Raw genomic sequence first — 21679 nt, forward strand, 5'->3', positions numbered from 1 at the left:
AGTTTTGTGCTGATGGGCTTTGTGAAATTTGGGCAAGGCCTCGCCACGTAAACGCAAGGTCTCGTCCAAATGCACACTGCATACACGGTAACATGGGGATCCGACTCCATAAGCGGCGTAACATTTTAAATTTGCCTATTGGTGACGTCAGAAAAAAAAGTGGGTCAACATTATTGTTTGTTTCATTGATTTGATTACTTTGATCCCCAATAATAATCTGTGGTTGTTTTATCACACATTATTGACAATGTTCAATGTTAAAGTTTGTATTATTTTGTAGAAACGTTCACGTTAAAATCATACTTTTCATTCAATAAAAAAGTAATGAACGAACTTATACATTACTGGTCTGTGAAACAATTATTTCAACAGAGGGCGGAATTCAGGCACACGGCATGTAGTTGTAAAAGGCTGGCGCTTTCCGTGCCTGGCGTGACGTAAAGCCGAAGACGCACCGAATCCCAACTCTTTCATGATGTCACTTTTCTTGTAGATTTCTTATCCAAAACCAGAAAACTCCGTTGTGGTCACTTTAAATGCTGCTTATGACCACTGTAAATGGGTCTGCAAACATGGTATTTTTCGTACGTGAAGTCTAATTATTGTCGACAATTTTTACTTAAAGGGATGCTATATACCTTTGGTAAATATGCCACAAATTAATGACCATAAAATCTTACACAGCTGTTGATAATGTGTTCACATTTTGAGAAACGATTTCCTGCTATTAAGGAATGTCATGTTAGAGAAAGAGATAAAAACATGTTCAACCTGAGAACGTTTCATACAATGCAGAAAGTTTCCTCTCAGATTGTGTATGATAGGCCTATATTCCATAGTTCCATTAACCACTTCAGATTTTCGGCGATATCTGAAAAACCACCAAACGCTACGTTCTTTTGAAATTAACTTTTCACAGGTTATTTGTGTTAGGTCTAAATGCATATAGGATTGAAACAATCAAATTGTTCCAACCCCAAATGTATACCATTGCCTTTAGGCTAGTATCATCAGTTTTAAGATACTTTAACATGATTTTGTTATTGCAAGCTGTTCTGTTTGTTACAGTGTATCTAACGTATAAAAACTGTATTGATGGGCGCCATTAACCAATGACGATTACAGATTCTGGATTATATCAAAAGTAAAAAAAAAAAAATAAAAAAAAAAAATAATAATAATAAAAATAATATTAATGAGACTCAACCAAAATGACTTATGGTATACAAACAAACATGGCCTGACGTTTCAACCCAAAGGCAGAGTCCTCTACATCTTGGCTGCTAACTATTAACCTAAAAATGTTTGGTATAATAATTTCACTTGACACTGTGTTTAATTGATACTATAACAAGAATGTACGTAGATAAGATAAGAACTTTATTATCCCACACTGGGTAAATTAAAACTGGCCATGATTCAAACAGTACAGACAAAAACGCTTAAAATTATTTTAAGCAAACAGTTCCTTGAAAACAGACGGGATTACCTGTTATGAAGTTAAATTGAATTGTCATGAATGGAAGTGTTGATGAAATAAAAAACATGTTTGGATCATTAGGGAATTTTGATGAAGTCTAAAGACGCTGCTCTCACGGCCAAGTCTTCATTATCACCTGACAGTCTTAAAGGCACTGGCCACTATTGGTAATTACTTACAATAATTGTTAGCATAACAACTTACTTGTATTGAGTAATGGAGGGCTGTTGATAGTATAAAACATTCTTTTTGTGAGAAACGGCTCCGTCTGAAGTAAAGTACTTAAAGAGGTAATTTCTCACCCAAATAATAAAATACTTCACCTATGCAACAAGGGTGTTTTTCTTTCATTATTCTATTTCAAAGTCGATGACCAATTGAACTCAAATTTTCACAGGTTTGTTATTTTTTTGCATATGTTGGAATACACCAAGTGAGAATACTGGTCTTTGATAATTACCAAACGTGTCCAGTGCCTTTAATTATCAATATTACGATACAAACTTACTATGGTTTCATAACTTCAGTATATAGCCAGAAAACATCAGTCCTGACGTCACTCAAATTGTGTTATTTCTGACCGCGTGGGGGCGTGTGTGAACCGACGAACTGGGTTTCCATTGTTTTTGATATTAATATTTTGGGGCCAATGATACATTTGAAAACAAAAAACAGGCAGTCAAAATAAGATAAAACTGTATCACTAAAAAAAAAGCCGTTAAAAACGCCACAGACAGGTAAATGTCAATTGGCTTATTAGTCTCACCCAATTTAAAGGGACACACCGGCTCACCGTTTACGCAATTTAGGGGTGTAGAATCATAAATAATGTTTTTATAGATGGTTGCTGTAAAAACAATCATCAAAATGTTACGTTTTTAGCAAAAAATGACTTTAAAAAACAAAGCGGCCATATAACAAGCTTCCATTACACGGACTCTTCGAGTGTGAATCTTACGTTAGATTTTTCACCATTATTTACATTTTGTAGCGATAATTTGAATACATAATCTTTTTCGTCAATTATTCGTAAATAATTTTGTAAAAAAAAAATTAAAATTTGGTTAATTATGTTACTTTTAGACGTCTGAAAGTAAAACTAGCCCGGAAGGTCACGTGACTGTTTGACCATCTTTTGGTTAGAACAATCACGAGACCTGCGTTTTTGTCTTAAAATGCTCAAAAACGGCTAAATTTGATGATTTTTTTAAGGATTATTCTTCTTCATTCCAGGAAGACCGTTGAAGTCATATCTTAGTCTATTTTGTAGCCCAAAATAGCCCAATTCGGCCGGTGTGTCCCTTTAAGATTAAACTAAACTTTACTTTATTTGGTATAGTGTGGCTCACCTTCATCTGCATATGGATAAAGTAATTATTTTTGGACAGACATTTTGCCACGTTTCAAATTTGAGAACTTAAACATGGTGTGCATTGCCTTGTTTGTTGTTCGTTTGTTTCTCTATAGAAGGCTCTATGGTTCAGCGTTGCCTTATTTAGTGCCAGTGTAAAACTTTAAACTGTTATTTTCAAAGGCCCATAGTACAAATTTGATTAAAAGAAAAGTGACATACAAGCCTTTAAATCTAGTTGCGTGGTGCTTTCGTTTACGAACTTGTCGATCCACGTACCAAAAATATGTTTCTTCTAAATAATAAATTGAAAAACATAATACACAGTTTTAGTTAACGTAAAAACAAATCGAATCAAGATCTCCAGAAGTAACACCCCCAACGGCGGCAAAAAATCAAGCCCACACATTCTATGAAAAAAGGAATTGTACGAGATTATGTCTCTAAACATGTTTTGCTGCATGCGAAAGCTTTTTTGTACCAACCCCATTTTCGAAAATTGTGTTTTTAAAGCACGCGCATTCCTATAGCCCTATATACTCCCCCTCTAATCACATTAAGAAGTCAGGAAAGTTATCCCCGAAAATGTAGGTCAGCACAAATAGGCAATGATGATCTCTGCCGATACGACTGGAAATTACATTCCTAATAGTAGTCCAATCCTGAAAAAAAAACTCGCGTCTGGCAGACAAGCAAGCCTTCATTATCTTGTTTACCCTCTCCACCATAAAAGGGAAGACACGAAAAAAGCACGCTGTATTTCGCTGAAGGCCAGTGCAGTTTGTCCATTCAGAAAAACACGTTCTCTGAATGTGTATACCGAGCGCTGCTGCTGCTGATGATGCAATTAAATGTTGTGGGTGTTGAAACCAGGCGAAAACAATCTCAAATGTGACATCCCCTTTCCTGAAAGCTTAGTTATGTGAACTGATTAGACTTCGAGCCGTGATTTGTGACAGGTTTCAGTCAAGAATAGAAGTGGTAAATAAATATAAAATGTTACGGGGGAAACGGTTCGATCAAACTGAACGTGTACATGTGATTTTTCAAAAGCCCTTATTAACTGGAGTAACTAAAACACGATGTGATAAACTTCCAACTATGTTCTGTGTGCGCTGGAGTTTAAACGTGAAGACCTATAACACATGGTTCCAACATCCAATGTCCATTTTAAGTTTTTTACTGCACTAATATTCAATTGAGTCCTTATATGAAAATGATCTTTTCCCCTCACAATAACATTGTGTTTAGGCCATAATATTTGATACACTTTACTTTATGCGAAACTTATCCATTTACTTTATCTCATTGCTTAATGTACATGCACGTCGAATGTGTACTTTCAATGACGTCATGTTTTCAATTTCGCTCTAAAGGAGTATCGAACATCTTGAATTACATTTTTTGCCATTTTAACGCGATGGAAAGGCTTTTATTTTTGTGTACACTTTCATTGTATAATTAGGACTTTATCGATAGAGAAATAAATGCACACAAAAACAAAATCGGACCATAGAAACCGTCTTTAAAGGTTGTGCATAGCATTGGTGAGATTGAAAATATGTGTTCAAAGATTGTGGTATTTGTGCCCGAAATTATATCATCTTTAAAGAAATTAGTAAAACGATTTGGTTTGGATTTGGAAGTCCGAAATCCGATGCTTGGAAACATGGTAAAGGGATGGGGGTCCGGGGTCGGCAACAATTGTTGTGACTTTTATAACCGATTGAGCTTAAAAAGAAGGTGCACTTCATCTTTCAGAGTAATATTTCCGCGTCAAATACAATCGAGGTCACGAAACCAGCATTTGGAAAAACTCAATTACTGCATGAAAGTAACGAGAGGAACTATTTTCGCGTACAATGTTATTCAGCCGAGGTGACTGTGAATTTGTTTTCGTCAATATAATAGTAAGCTACGATTAGCTGTCCATTTTTAAATGACTTATTTATAAACCTTTTATCAGCAAAGCAACCAACCTGTTTTCTCTGCCTGAATAATTAAAGCCAACTGAATATTCATAGGCAGTGAGAGTTCTTCTCATCACACGCTTTGGGTCCCAGCTGCACGGTTTGACATTTCTAAGGATCAACTCGAGTAATCACTCTCAAATCAAGCTGTGATACTTAAAGGCAGTGGACACTTTTTGTGATTGTCAAAGACCAGTCGTCTCACTTGGTGTATCTCAACATATGCATACAATAACAAACCTTTGATAATTTGAGCTCAATTTGTCGTCGAAGCTGCGAGATATGAATGAAATAAAAAACACCCTTGTCACACGAAGTTGTGTGCTTTTAGATGCTTGATTTCGAGACCCCAAAATCTAAATCTGTGGTCTTGAAACCAAATTTGTGGAAATTACTTCTTTCTCGAAAACTACGTCACTTCAGAGGGAGCCATTTCTCACAATGTTTTATACTATCAACAGCTCCCCGTTACTCGTTAACAAGTAGGCTTTTCTGCTAATAATTATTTTGAGTAATTACCAATAGTGTCTAGTGCCTTCAAGCATAATACTATTCCACATCACAATTTGCCGTTTCGCGCCGTATATCAGAGAAATATAAAAGTGCATAAAAACGGCAGATGATGGAGTGCCGCGTTGCTTATAAAACTGCACGGTCGGCTTGGTGCCTTATGGACAGTAGCTCGTAATACGGTTGAAATTTAAACATTGTCTGTTGCACGTGGCGGCGTTAACGAGTCTTCATTAAACGCAAGGCTGGTCCAGCTGGTGGTGGTGACGGTATAAATATGTAGGCCTCCATATTTCATAAAAAGTACTGCTAGACGTCAAGGTTGAAAGAATACCTTCTCAGCAGACTAATTTGTCAAACAAAAATGAATCTAAATTTCACTGCTTTGTTTCTACTCGAAGTATTTCAAAACCAGCTTTAACAATATAGCCATGAACTGATGGTGTGTATATACATCCTATATGTGTTAACATCTTATAAAATGCAAAAAATAGCTAATGGTCTGACGTTTCGACCTAGCAGAGTCTGTGACCCCAACCCCAGCGGTTATAAAACTATAGCGGTATCGCTTGCTGTGGAAAATCATTCAAGTTACTGATCACCCGAAGTGTAACCAATGTTAGGCCCATATTAGCCTGAGCTGTATATACAGAAGTAAATTACAGCTTATTCAGAAGTAAAATCGTACGACCTCGACATAGCTTGGAGGTATGGAGAACAGTCTCGAATCGGGTTACAGGGTGGGAGAAGTGTTGTTATACGTCTTGTATCTCTTAATGCCATTATACACTTTCGGAACAGAAAACAAAAGAAAAGTTCACAGACTTACAAATAACTTACAGGGTTTACAGAAGGTAATGGTAAAAGACTTCTCTTGCAATATTATTCCATGAAATGCTTTACTTTTTTGAGAAAACATTAAAACAATTATCAATTCTCGACATCGAGAGTTACGGATTTATAGTAAACACATGTCATGACACAGCGAAACGTGTGGAATTAAGGGTGGGTTTTCCCGTTATTTTCTCCCGACTCCGATGACCGATATAGCCTAAATTTTTCCAGGTTTGTTATTTTATATATAAGTTGTGATACACGAAGTGTGGGCCTTTGGACAATACTGTTTACCGAAAGTGTCCAATGGCTTTAAACAGGCCAGGCATCGGAGAGCCTTAAATGTTACAACAACACGCTGATGGTTCGGTGTACTTTCCCACCGCCGTCTGTCATATTATAGTGTATTGTTTCAATTGTGTTTCTGCGTACATATTATTGGTCAAGTTGTAGAATTGTTGCTATTTTGCATATACCTACACACACAGCTTTACAATAAGTCTCAAATAGGTTTATAAGATTTGCACTGTCTGCTCTGTATTAGTGTATTGTTTCACCGTGTCCGCGTACATGTACTTCTTAAAGGACAAATTGTAGAATTGTTGTGTAGTTTGTATAATCATGCAAATACACACACATGAGCTTTACAACTAGTCACAAATAGGTATAAGATTGTCTCTGTCTGCTCTTATTTTCTTTTTTGTTTCACTTGTGTGTTTACGTGCTTATTATTTTGACAATGTTGCGTATGTTGCATAATCATGCATCGATACATCCAAAAGAGCTTTACAGTAAGTCTCAAATAGCAAAACAAATCAGAAAATCTACTCCGCAGTAGTAGAACATAATAGCAGGACAGTTCTCGAAAGAACGACACCTACTTGGCAAGTATACACATGGTGTTACCGCAAACACAATAATATAAAGTCTCGAATAGGTTTAAGATTTTCACTGTCGTTTCTGCGCTTCGCTGCTTCGTTTTATTTTTCTGTTTAGGCCCGGGGTTTTTTCTCCCCGTCATCATCACCGAAACATCCTGATTACTGGTCGGGATGAAATCCCGGATCTCCCCGTCGCATTTCACATTCTCCCCGGTCCCTCTATACTCATCGCTAAAACTAATTACACTGATTTGACATTTCAACGGATAACGATTTATGGTGCTCCACATACATACATTTATCTTGCTTGACATGCAATGTTCTAAGTGGGCAGCAAGTGCATTAGGTTCTCACTGTCACTTCCTCTTTTGCATGGTATGGGTGATAGTAAATATTTAGTAATGTTGCTGGTACACCACGTTCAGTTGAGTTCAGTTTATTTCCACTCAATCAGTTGACTTACAATATAATGAACAAGAGATACTTTACATGCAACAACTGGTGGGAGTCTCCTAAAAGCAAGTTGTTTGCTGGAGACCCCTAATATTGATAGTTTTACGGAATTATCTGAGTAGGGAACATGCCTCCTCATTTTGGGGAGGAGTGTTTCTCTGGAGGAGAGTCGTTGCTGTGGTCTCGGCGTTTCGACCAGTAGGTCCTACACTCTGCTCGTCTTCAGCAGGGGAATAAAATACGGAGTTACTGGTCAGCAAATGCAATACTCTGCACATCTTCGTCTTTGCTCTGCTAAACACAAGCCCAGTATAGTGTTCGAAACGTCGAACAAGCAATGGCTCATACAGAGCCAGCACTCCTTCCAAAAGAGACGCCGTAATCGCAAGTTTGCAAATGTTACGGTACTTTGTACAAAATGCAAGGTCAGGGTATGGAAATGAGAGACTTCTTTGAACGCTAGGTGGCAGCAGACTTAATTGATAAATTTACATAGTTTACGTAGTTCTGAGCATGCCTCACGTTTCCGAGAGCAATGGATCTACCTGTAAAGTCTGCTGCCACCTAGCGTCTTAGAAGTCTCACATTGCCTGTCTTCAAATGGAGTGATATGTATCGCAAACACTTCCGTGCTTGGGAATGTGCAGCTATTATTGTAAATATCTTCTTTTGTCTGTGCGTAAAACATGTCATTGTTTAAAATGGAAAGATTTACAGGCTTGTATGCTTTGTTTCATTTCATATTATTTATTAATTTTACAGGTAAAAATTCAAGTACAGACAATAAGAACAGTAAAGTAAAGAAAACAAAAACATGCACATACAATTTGTTTTTGAAAGGGCAATGACATTTTCTCTTTTCCTTGGAAAGGGTCCATCCTATATTAGGAAATTATAAATTTCTTCTTGAGCATTTCAATGGTTCGAAGGCATTGACCAAGGGGCATGGAGGCAACCGCCTTCGTTGCCTCCATACCTCCATGAAGTACCAGGCATGTGTTGAATAACGCCATTCTATTCAAGGAATGTGATGCAAGACACTCAATACTAAACATTCCCCCTCCCAATTAATACCCTGCACTCATATTCAAACCTCGTAGTTTTAACCAGTGTCCCCCTATACTTTCACCAACACCAAACCGTTTCGTGGTAAAAGGCCTAGCAACAACAAAATCATCTTTTAGTACTTTCAAACCAACCCATTCAAATACAAAAACAGGTTGTTCGCAAATTCAATTAAATATCGGTGTCTCGGGTACACCATAATTTATTGTTTTACCTCCATTTTAAAAATGAAAATCTACATTTTAATTTGATAGCAATTTAAAAAAAGTACAATAGCCTTTCACTACGGGTGCTGTAGACGAATCTCATTATGAGAAAGCCAATTGCAACCATGAGCCATATGGTCCTTTCATTTTTGATATAATTCTCTTAAACCGAGGACATAATTAAAATAGGAATGACCGTATTGTCATCGAAAGATAAAATTATTATTGTTGTTAAATCAAGGACGGATCGAGATCATCAGAGTGCCATGATTCACGGATGGTTGTTTCATGAAGCCATGATAGAGCCTAGAAATGCTGGAAATACACAGTGGTATGTGGACCTGTAAGTGAGTTTTGGGTTTGATGAGCAAACCTATACATTCCCTTTAAAATACAGTACATCGACCAATAAAGCGACACGCTTGCTCGCTCGAGACCGTGGTTTGCAATCAGGGGGACGGGGAACGCGAAGACAGCGAGACGGGGGGAAACCCATCGCTGTTACCCGGACACCACACGCTTATCCTTAATCCATTGTCGTGATTCATAGAACATAAACATCCACGGGCCGGGTGCACATTTTTTTTTTTAGTATATAACTGCCATCGTCAAATCCTGATGTTTTTTTAAGGATTCCCTTTTTGAGTTGATTTAGAAGAATCTGGTATGTGTGTAATACAAATAATAAATAGTCTATCCCTGTTATTAAGCGAAACAATTTTCTTTATGTTAGAAAAAACTCTCAAGGTCTGTGAAACTATGTATAGATTATAATAATCGTATACCAAACATGGCAGGGTCCTTGAAAACTTGTCAATGACAAATAAAGACAAGCAAATCCAACAAACACATAGATTGTATTGTTGCTTTAGTACACCGATATGTATTTGGTAATAATTTTAACACCTATATCTTATATAGCGCATTTTCGCAAAGAGTTAAGACATAGGTTTGCCTCGGGTTTGTACTTCGGAAAGAGTTAAGACTAGTCTTATGTCGAGTTGGGACGACTTACTCGTTCTAACTCAGAACTAGCATAGTCCTAACTCTTTGCAAAATCGACCCCTAGTCATTGGGTCATTATCATTCATGTTCTCTTTCTTGGCTCCTTGTGGAGTATGCTGCACCGGGCTGCCATGACGCTCCGAGTTTTTTTCTCTTTAAACACAATGGGTGCGTTCGTTTAGCTTCCCTGGGTCGAGCCCGGTGTGTGGCGGTTTTTTCCCAGGACGAGTGCGTGCAGATAATTACCCAGGTTCGTCCTGGTAAAAAAAAAACGCCACGCACCGGGGTCGACCCAGGGAAGCTAAACGAACGCACCCAATATTCACCTCTACCCTCGCAGGTACCCGTATATACCTCCCGTGGGAAGGTAGGCAATTAGAAAGGTTTGTCTTGCCCTTGGTGTCACGACCCGGATACGAACCCACACCCCGATGACTTAACCACATGAATTCGATGCTCTAAATTGCTCCGCCATAACACTCTGAAGTACTAATTCCCTCAGTACTTACCGAGACATGTGAAAAAAAAAGATCAACTGGCAGAGAGTGGGATTCCCGATAGTTTTTTCCCCCTTTTTTCCCCTTTAGAATTGCCCGATAATCAGAAGTGTTAGTGCGCAAGCGCGATATGCAATTTACATAATTTTCACGGGAAGGCAACTTTCGGTGTTACGTTGTTGAAACCTGGTCGACAGCATTATACCTTGCCAAAGACAACCATTATCAACTTGATAAACATTATCGGTGTCGTTATGTTGTGGGAATATAATTCTCTCTTGGGATGTACTTTCGATGATACTCGGCCTCAGGTCAAAGGTTATCAACATGAGCAGATTGATGTACTGTCCTAAACATTCAACATTTAAGAGGTGGTTTAACGATGTTTTCTGATGGGAGCGTTGTGTTCATCAAATCGTTTGATGTCTACACAAAACGCGTAAATAACAACGTAGAAGAAGCGTTCTCATGAAGACATTGAGAACATACTGATCGAAACGTCGATTTTTTTCACTGCATGTTCTTTCAACGAATCATAAGAGAGATTTATATACCGCAAGTCTAGGTACATATGAATAGCACAAACCTTCGGCTTACTCTCGTACCACACGACGTGACTGCACAAATTATACTGTAGAATACCCTTTACAAAATTTCAATAACCCAACACTAATTGGCCATTGGAAGTAATTTAACTGTTTTCATTATTGAGAGTACAAATTAGTTTTAGTCGTGCTTCCCCCCTTTTAAAACTTGCCAGAGCAAGGTAATGAAGATTGATGGACCACAATTTGTCTTGAAATCTATAATAACAATTGTTTACCTCATACCAGGAAATATATTCCCAAATTCGAAATTCAGACCCAACGTCTTTAAGGTTTTAAAATAATCCTATTTGTGTACCTGAAGAATGTATGCCCATACATAAAGCTCCTACATTCTCCAGCCATACGTTATGCGCGAAACTAATTTCATGTGTGTCTGAGACATTGAACAAAAAATGCTTTTACCGTAGACTCCTGAGAATTACGCTTCTTAAAAATCGCCAACATTTTCTCACGTATCACGGTGCGTCTCCCTCAAGCCTGCCCAGTGACGTCATCGCGAGGCCTGCGCGCACCTCGAGCTGTATTTTCTATTTTAAGACTTTGCGCCTCAAAATACCTCCTGTCTTTGTTCTTCCGTGTGTTTTGACTATTACAGTTAAGGTGTGCAGCACACCCACGCAGAGAGCTGCCGGGCTTCCCGCTTCACAATAAAAGCTAAATATACAGTTTTAATACTAGTGTGGTGGCCAGAAATAGCAGGTAATCCGCGATTTCTGTTCGGTCGTGAGGTTATTATCATCTGCCATTTTGTAAGAACCGATCTCAGCCCTCTGACTGCGGGGTATAAGCGATCTGTTAAACCGAGCGGAATTCCACAGTGAGATACTTGTTGTGTGTTCGTCCTCAAATGGCCTTATTTTATTTTCCCGCTTTGAAATTTTCATTACGGTTTAAGTTTAATGATTATGTGTTCACAATTGCTGTGGGGATACAGCCAGCCAAAGTGAAAATATGCTTTGTTACTATGGATACAGATTATTTTTCTTTGAAGTGTTTTGAGTGAGTATTAGTGCAGTGGTGTACATGATGTCTGCCTCTATTTTCATAATTAATATTAAGGATCATTCACGAGAGTGTTGGTTATTTTTGTTGATGACCTTTGTGCTGAACTTCGTAAGAAACTAATATTATGTGGAAAATAATTTTAATTTATTTGTAAGTTGGATGTCTCACATGAGTTCTATGCGCTGTTTTCAGAAAGTATAAGACGTGTGTCAGTGAGACATTACTGCAAGACAAAATGTAATGTAACATAATAAATTAATGTCTATATAGGCCTAATGTCAGAACTCATCACACAGACAACTTTTAACGTTTGTTGATATTGAAACTCTTTTGCAGGTATATGTGCTTTAATAGGTGAACTTGTGCATTTGATGTTACAAGCAACCTGAGAAGGGTTATTGCATAAACCCTTATAAGATTTTGGGGAGCAAAAACTGATATACTTTTTACTTTACCACATTTTCACATTTTGTTCGGGGGTATAATGCAGGGGTATGTCATAATGGGTTAAAAAGCTGTTGTATGGTTCCAAACCCAAAACATGTTATTGCAATTAATTCCAAGAGTGACCACCAATAATACATATCTTATCTTTAATTAAGTGTTTCTCTGTAGAGATCGCAAAACATTTCTTAGAATTGTGGTTTGTCGCGGTACCTGCTCACGCGCGACAATCGTCTCTGCTCTGGCGAGATTGCTGGCGCCCGACTAGGGGCAGTAGACGCGAGAGAAGATCGCGGACGAGCAACAGTCTCTGGGGAGTTAAGTCACGTAAGAGCCGTTAACGCTCTCTCTCTGCGACAAACACTGAACGACTTGTTCACAAGTCTAACCGTTAATCGGAAACCATCGCATACATTCCCGTATTTACAAATGAAGTTTGAATATATGATGACCAGATGTGAGGAAGGAAATTTAAGGATAAGGGAACATATCCATTTACATCATGTTTGTTTTCCTTCTCAACAGAGAAAGATGCTCTGCAAACCTCACTGAAGAAATCTTATAAGGGTAAGTGAATTTCTGACGCCATCTATAAAGAATGTTGTTACAAAAAGTTACAAAACTACGTGAAATGGGCTTGCATGTGAGAAGTCGATCGAGCATGAACTATATCAGATCAGATTCTTTTTTTCTTGTTTACAAACATGGATGGTAATTTGTTTTAATCCTCAAGCTTTCATCTTTTCTTTTGTTTGCATTGCTGTGTTGTTGTTTTAAACAACAGTAACAATATTGTATGTTATTTATTGGTTTTACCCAGTACCTATATAAGTTATACGTACTAATAAGCAATTAAATTACCAATAAGTGGAATAGTGGATTGAATCACACATCTCACTTGTCCGGCGACCTCGATTTTCGTTGCTAACATCTCCGGTTGTGTTTGTATGAAGCTAATGAGTGGATAATAATTGAAAAGGTTCGTACGCACCTTGAACACAAAAAATACAGGAATAAAACATTTAAGATGAAAAAATAACTCGGGGAAGCTGAGGGATAGGAATTGATATTCCATTTTAAAACAGTTTAGACTGTGCGATGAAAGGAAACATGCACAGACAAGGAGTTTCAAAGGGAGAATCAATGTTGTATAAAGCTGTTGGCATGGAGTGTTGGTTCTTTGTTCCACATCTCTGGACTAAAATTGTATATCCAACTTCCTATCTATCCAAGTGGCATTTTTATGCAAATTTCTGTAGGTGTTCCTGTAAGATTTGCAACTATGTTTTTGTCAGCTGGTTAGAGTTTGTGTCAAGACAAACTTTCGATGTCTAGTTGTTGTTGAAATGTGGGAGGAGACCCACTGTACAGGTGTATCAAATCTACAAGTTAAAGTCACATTCGCATCTCTAATCTCTAAATTACGTTTGCTACCCTGCCTATATTGCTACCGGAATCAAGTCGTATGATAGGGATTATTTTACTACATCTGATGTAATGATAACTGTGTGAGGGGTTATTGTGCCGGTGTGGCAGAAGATTTGGTCCCCCCCTTTGGTAAACTGTGTACAAATTTCTTCTGTGAGCGCCCTCATTTGAAATATCCTCATCCAGCCCATGTTAACAGAATCTACGTCGGACGGAATTCCCTGAGACACCGGTTGTCATGTAGATAATTGATCAACATATCAACAAGTAATCGTATCGATTGAAGGTTTCCATTATCGAATTGTGGTTGTCAAAATTGTGTCATAGAGCGAGCCGCTGGAGCTGGAGGGAATGTTTGTGTTATTTTTGGTTGAGCACAGGGTCAGCTATATTTATTTATCTAGGGAGATCAGATTTGCAATCAGGCTTTTATACGTGAAATGCAAATTATTTTACTACCCTTTGCTTTTATTTGTTTATGAAGCTGTCAGAGCAAGGTTACAAAAGGACACTGTGTGAAAAGGGAACGATGAGCATGGGTCTTGTGCACGCTTCGAGCAAACCTTAAAGTGTACATTAATTAACCGTTTGATTGTTTTAATCCTACACATCAAACAAAGATAATAAAACTAAGAACTGAAAATTTTTATTTCAAAAGATGGTCGCGTCTTTTTTTTTTAAATATTGCTAAAATTCCGGAGCGGTTATATAATATCCACACAGGAAATTTGTTTTTGTGTATTCATGGTCCAAATTGACGTCAAGATCTGTCAAACTGGAAAAATTATTAATTAAAAAGACAGCTTGTCATTGTTTAGCAGACTGAATTACTTCAGGTTCAGGAAAACAAAATATCCTTCACTTAATAAATTGCTAGAGCAAACAGAAACCGGTTTTCCCTCTTATTTGAAATGCTCTTTTCAAATTGTCCGTTTTGTTCAAATCGTGGGATTCACCCTCAGGCACGCAACGCTTGTTTAATTAAATTAAAAAATTTTTTTTTGGTATTCAACCTAAGTTAAACTCTCTTATGTGATGTTTACAAAAGAAAATAGTTTGGGGACCTAGTGTTTCTGCAAAAACCTATAGTGCCCTTCATTTTCTATTTGTTCTGAAATATTTATGCGTGTATCCTGAAGGTAATTATTTGAGGGCATTAGAAATGAAATGCGTATATCATAAAGGGTGTTTGGTATTGGGGAAAAAAAGAGAAAATTAACCTACAGGGCATCGAAATGGTGTATCTTTTGAGAACGTAATGTGAAGTGGTAGCGGTATAGATAAGTAAACACAATTGCACTCAATAAAAGGGTATGGAAGATCACGAGATTATACGTGAACAATACAACGGACGTAGTAAACTGTGACAAAATATCCGCGATGTTTGCTTATTGTCAATATATAATCTTAGATGGATGGCGTTTAGGGCCTACGTGTTTTAAGGTGTGTTTTTCTTCTTATTCGTTTTCCCCATCTATCAAAAACCCTGAGCGATGTGAATTACTTGGAATGGGTGGCTGAAGTGTTTTTATCTATCAGCAGATCACCTTTAACTGAATTCAAAAAAGAAGGAAAGTGAAGAACCTCTTTGTTCAACAGGACTGCTTCGTGACTTCGTGAATAAGACAAAACATTCCTGCATGTTGGATGTTGTCCAACACGTTCTATTGTTGCCACCCAATACTCTATGACAATCTAGAAGCAACCAGCATGCAACACAAGCCAAAGTCTCACAAAACTCATGCACGGCGCGAGCACACTGCGTTTTGTAGCCTGAACATCGTGGAAGTACGCCAGAGAGTGGCCTCAAGCCAGCGTCAATATACTGACGGTCACGTGGTACAGATGTACCGCATTCATTTCGCAGTCCAAATGTACGTACACGTTTACATATAAAACATCATTATGGATGTACATGTACTGCAATACTCGTTCGTTTATCCAATGATATCGCTGGTTCTGTGAAACCGAAACCTGTCCTTATCCTTAAGGACAGGGGACCAGTCTAAACTGCGTAGCAACTCCCGCCTTTTTGACATTTCGGGGGCTAAGGCACAGAGGGCCTGGATGACGACTATGATCGTGATATTACACGCAGTTATATGAACATCATTCTCTTACTATGGATTGTACTGGACTGACCAACCTGTAACCAGAGCATGCTGTATATACGATGGATAATAATACAAAACCGTTTAGGGCTCCTCAGCCGGGAAACTTCAGCTTGACTGTCGAAGGTGAGCCAATAGTTTCTGTCATGACATACTTTGGGGAAACTGCAGTATTAATAATGCAGATTGGTTTTTAATATTGCATAAGTGCGGCCTTGTACCTTGTTCAGGCAAAAGTGTCTAAAAGTTGGTGGTTTGTTTAGGTGCCAAGATGCATTTTGATCGAGTGTCCAAATCTTTTTAAGGCGTTAAATTTGCACCAGGGATAAAGAATGTTCATTCTAGTTTACACCGATGTGTGTCAGCACTGTATACTCCCAAGTACTTTCCTGAGTTCAGTGAAAAAAATTACAGGCGTATTACGCTGGTGGGTTTCGAACCCACGACCTTTGTAATTCTAGAGTAGTGTCACAGGCAACTATACCACCGAGATTGGTATAGGCAGGCGGTTTCAATGATTTTAGCTTTGGTTTTGAAAGCCTTTGTGTGGAATTTTAGAATAGTGTTTGTATGCAGTTGTACCAGGCATCGGTGGTTCACTTTCAACGCACTTCAGCCAACCTGCTTATTGTGCCGTATTTAGGTTCGAATCACAGCTCAGCCAGTCGTGGCACATAGCCCTTTACGCAAGACAATTATGATGCAAATAGCGACAACTTTATCTCTTCCATAATTATTGTCTAACTACTTAAAAGTTATACAATTATTTTGGCAAGCTCCTTGAGTTTCCTATGGCTCACAGGACTTGGCGGCCATTTTAATTTTTTAAATATTTTTTTATAACATTAGAAAAAAACACTTAACATTCAGGAGGGCTCATTTTTATTTGATAGTCCCTAAGGGAGCCTTGTGACACAAATGTTGCTTTCATCCGCCGAGTGACTGTAATTTCACTAAGCCACTTGACTACAGTAGTGTTTATAGTGTACGGAACGAAAAGGGGGCTTACCGTAATGTCTCATTTTCGAGTGTACCCTGCACCAGTTCATAATATTGCGTCACAGCACCAAATAGTTACTACACACCTCTTAAACTGTGACCTGACAGTGATTCGGCATAACTCATTCAAAAACTCTCACAAGAAATCTTTAACTGCCTTTAATTTCAAGCACCACTCGAGAGGACGTACGATAGACTGACAACCCACTGCTAAGTAAATGCAAGTGCCATGTTATAATCAAGTATTGTTGCCAAATATCTCATGGTAGTCCCATTCTGCAGCTTGTTAATTTCTGCAACTATTTTGTTTACCGTTCTCTCGTGTTCATTTCTGCTTTTGTTTGGCATAATTTTTGTAAATGTGTACCTTAGTATTTTGGTGCTGTATGCCCTGGTTTGACTAAGGACAACATCACCATAGCGCTTAGAAACGTCAAAGTGCGGTATACATACTCTTTTTTTCTATAAATGGATATGTTTTTGGTTGTACTTGTTTACGCCTCTGAAGAAGGTCCGGTTTTGATCGAAAAGCAAAAAGGTAATCTACCCTATATCATTTTTGTTTTATTAAACGTTGTTTTAAAATTATTTTGGCTCCATTTTGGGGCCGTCAGTCATTGCATCGGGGAAAAGTAATTATTTTCCCCTTCATATTATAACTAATTTAGTCCCTATATTAATAACGAAGGTTACCAATTTTGATGTAAGTTTGTGCGGTATTTAATGTATGATAGATTGTCTTCACTGATGAATAGTTTTCGAAAAATCCAATCATTTCGAACAATCAAAATATAAAAAGTGGCTTGCAGAACTATTTCAGCCATCACGAACATTCGCACTAAGGTTACACAAATTAATAATCAGTCTCTTTTAACAAATATCCCCATGAGGGAATTTTAAAATGAAATTCAAAGCATTAATTTAATGACATGCAAATAGGGTACTCCATGCATTAATCCGTATGAGGGAGAGTAGGCCTACCGTATAATTGTATAAATACCAGCATATTTTGCATTAGTCTTTGTTATAGGATATTTGGGGAAAAATTGTTTAATAATTAATAATAATATGAATCCCCATGAGGGAATGTTAAAATGAAAATCAAAGCATTAATTTAATGACATGCAAATAGGGTACTCCATGCATTAATCCGTATGAGGGAGAGTAGGCCTACCGTTTAATTGTATAAATACCAGCATATTTTGCATTAGTCTTTGTTATAGGATATTTGGGGGAAAATTGTTTCTTGATGCTGTTGTTGAGATGTGCTCTTCTTTTTGTGTTTGAGATAATGTTAAAAATGCATATTGAATTTCTTGCTTTGACATTCAGTTTGTATGAAGCTGCAGTTTTTGTATACGAAAACTGTGCCGTGTCCTGCGTATAATCATGTACCTAAACTACATAATGTCTGTTTTGAGTCCTTCATATTAATATCAGCCTCGCCAGTCATGACCTTTAACATTTTGAAATGGTCGTCATGTTGAGCCGATTTCGTCGAGATTGAGTTTGATATTTTATACGTTATACGACTCACTGAGTCTAGCACACCGTCGCCAAAGTCGTTCAACGGACTAATTTTCCTTACATATCATCATTATGTAGGCTCTAGTATTGATGTGGGCTCCAGTATTTAACACATACTGAGGTATGAAACATAAATCTCCCATGACTTCATTTGGAGGAAGTCTTTTAATATTGAGTTTGCAGGGAAAACAATAAGGCAAACAGTAGTGGCTCTGCAAATGGTTTGATGGGTTCGCCAAATTCATGAAAGGGACTAATCTCCCGCACACATCATCATTAAACAGGCTCCAGTATTTAACATACTGGGATATCAAACATCATTCTGCAATGATTACGATTTGATGAAGTCTTTTAAGTATTGAGTATGCAAGAAAAAAAGAAAAGTCAAACAGTAGGCCTTGGCTCTCTGCAAATGGTGTGATGGATTCGCCAAATTCATTCAAATGGACTGATTTTTCTTACACATCAACATTAAACATGCTCCAGTATTTAACATACTGAGATTTGAAGCATATGAAATACATCTTCAATGATTCATTTGGAGGAAGTCTTTTTAGTCTTTAGTAAGCAGGGAAAACTAAAGGTCAAACAATAGGCCTATGGTGTGATGGGGTTTCGGGCGAAATTCTACATTTCATCATCATTATGTAGTATTTAACATATACTGAGATATGAAACATTTCAATGATTATACATTTGGATGAGGCCCTTTTAGTATTGAGTGTGCAGGGAAAACAAAAAGCCAAACTGCAAATGGTGCGTAATTCTATGGGGAGAGTCTGCCCGAGATACCGTCTGAATCGAGGTGAAACATTGAATCTATTTTTACGCCTCCCAGTTGTGTTCCAGAAAAGCAGACTTGAGCTTTGTTGTTTGGTCATTGTCAAACATTCCCCCTTTCACAGTGAATTGAGACGTTATATTATTTTCTACACGGATAGCTTTTTTTGTGTACCTTTTTTGCCTCACTGAGGGATCGTGATATATGGTTTCATTGTGTATCAACATTTCTAGGAATGTGCCGATGGTACAATTTCATCCCTTAAAAATCGAACACATTAAAGGAACACGTTGCCTTGGATCGGTCGAGTTGGTCTTTGAAAAGCGTTTGTAACCGTTTTTTATAAAATGCATATGGTTGGAAAGATATTTTAAAAGTAGAATACAATGATCCACACAAACATGCCTCGAAATCGCACGGTTTTCCTTTTACCCCGTCGACTAACACGGTCGGCCATTTATGGGAGTCAAATTTTTGATTCCCATTTTGACTCCCATAAATGGCCGACCGTGTTAGTCGACGAGGTAAAAGGAAAACCACGCAATTTCGAGGCAAACTCGTGTGGATCATTGTATTCTACTTTTAAAATATCTTTCCAACCATATGCATTTTATAAAAAAGGGTTACAAACACTTTTTAAAGACCAGCTCGTCCGATCCAAGGCAACGTGTTCCTTTAACAGTCATCATCATGAACTCATTTTTTATTAACGGATCTTTCCGTTGATACGCTGATCGTAAAACTATACATAAAATGTTCTCATGAAAGGACGCAACTATGATGCATTTTACCACTATTGTTTTTATTTGATGGGCTTAAATTAAAATTTATGGGGCAAGGGAGAAGCCGATTTCTCTGTCATAAGCTCGTCTGACGATCTGGGTCCAATGTCATAGAGCTGCTTAAAGGAACACATTGTATTGGATCGGACGAGTCGGTAAATAAAAAACGTTTGTAACCGTTTTTTATACAATGCATATGGGTAGAAAGATGTTGTAAAAATAGAATACAACGATCTACACAAATTTGCCTCGAAACTGCGTGGTTTTCCTTTTACTTTGCGAACTTTGCCATTCTTTAAAAAAAATCGAGATTTTTTGGTAAGGATTCCCTCTTTTGAGTCGATTTAGAAAAACAGAATTCCCCGATTGAAAAGCTCTATAACAGTTGCACTTTCGTAGTGCATAAGAAGAACAAAATGCGTTCGGGGAAAACTCAGTCAGCATAATCTACTGCCTGCACCTGTGGATCCCACGCTAAGTGCTTTTTAGCAGGACACAGTTTTTGAAGACGTCTCCACACTTGTGTCAAATGTCTTGCAAAGTGTCTGTTGAGTTTGTTAAGAGGTTCGCAGAAGTGCCAAGCAGTTATGATATTTTGCCTCTGGGGACCTATCAAGACCCATGAACTATTTATTATACATGAACACAGGAAGCCGTTTGATATAGACACGCATTTGTGACTATAGTTCAGAAAAAAGTGTGATCTTTTTTAAAGGCAGTGGACACTATTGGTAATTACTCAAAATAATTATTGGCATAAAACCTTTCTTGGTGAAGAGTAATGGGGAAAGGTTGATTGTGAGAAATGGCGGTCTCTGAAGTGCCATAGTTTTCGAGAAAGAAGTAACTTTCCACGAATTTGATTTCGAGACCTCAGATTTAGAACTTGAGGTCTCGAAATCAACCATCTAAACGCACACAACTTCGTGAGACAAGGGTTATTTTTCTTTCATTATTATCTTGCAACTTTGATGACCGATTGAGCTCAAATTTTCACAGGTTTGTTATTTTATGCACATGTTGAGATACACCAAGTGAGAAGGCTGATCATTGACAATTACAAATAGTGTCCACAGTCTTTAAACACCTCGTTTTTTGTCTGGTTGGGTTTTAAAGGCAGGGTTTACGTTTTGTAATCATTCTTAAAAAGAATGGCAATAAAAACTACTGTTTACAAGCCATACACAGGTGAACAGCACAGCTTTCGATAGTATAAAGCATTTTTATAAGCATTTCACTTTGACGTACTAATGTGGTCAATGTTAAAAGATGTATCAGTTTTTAGGCCTCAAAGTTTGAATATGAGAAGCGTTACTGCATTTAAGCTTCTCAGATGTTGTATTCCTGTTACGGATTATTCTTCGCGACCACATTTGAAATGAAATGGTCACATGTTAGTGTTATTTTGTTCACATCTACATTTTTACAGGATTAAAACCACCGAACGGTTTCAAAAAACAACCTCCAGACCCGGTTTTGATCGAACTAGATGCAATCTCAACACTCATCACTGGAATAATTCGTGAGGTGACAAAAGTCATGTCGTGACTCCCTCAGCAAAGAGACTTCCCACTCAGTCGTAAATACATGTTCGTATCTTGGATTATTTGTTTGTGCCCACACATGTCCCTCAAGTGTACACACACAGCAAAGGGTGCATGGAAACGCAAATGAATTGGATACGCAAAGTAAATCATTCATGTAGAAACAGTTACTAATTGTAGTCCACCATCAATCATCAT

At 37.8% G+C, this 21679-nt stretch overlaps 1 protein-coding gene across 3 annotated transcripts in view; it reads left to right on the plus strand.

Moving 5' to 3' along the window:
* The window catches only part of LOC139954405 (uncharacterized), a 163803-nt gene that overhangs the window by 22035 nt on the left and 120089 nt on the right, over positions 1 to 21679 (plus strand). For 2 of the 3 annotated variants that reach the window (XM_071954194.1, XM_071954193.1), the window contains one exon: positions 12835 to 12876. In XM_071954194.1, coding sequence (XP_071810295.1) covers positions 12835 to 12876 — 42 coding nt within the window. Of the gene's footprint in view, positions 1 to 12834; positions 12877 to 15869; positions 15975 to 21679 lie in introns of those variants that run through there. The other variant, XM_071954197.1, reaches the window with a different exon arrangement.

This window comes from Asterias amurensis, chromosome 2 (assembly GCF_032118995.1).
Source record: "Asterias amurensis chromosome 2, ASM3211899v1".
Taxonomy (NCBI): domain Eukaryota; kingdom Metazoa; phylum Echinodermata; class Asteroidea; order Forcipulatida; family Asteriidae; genus Asterias; species Asterias amurensis.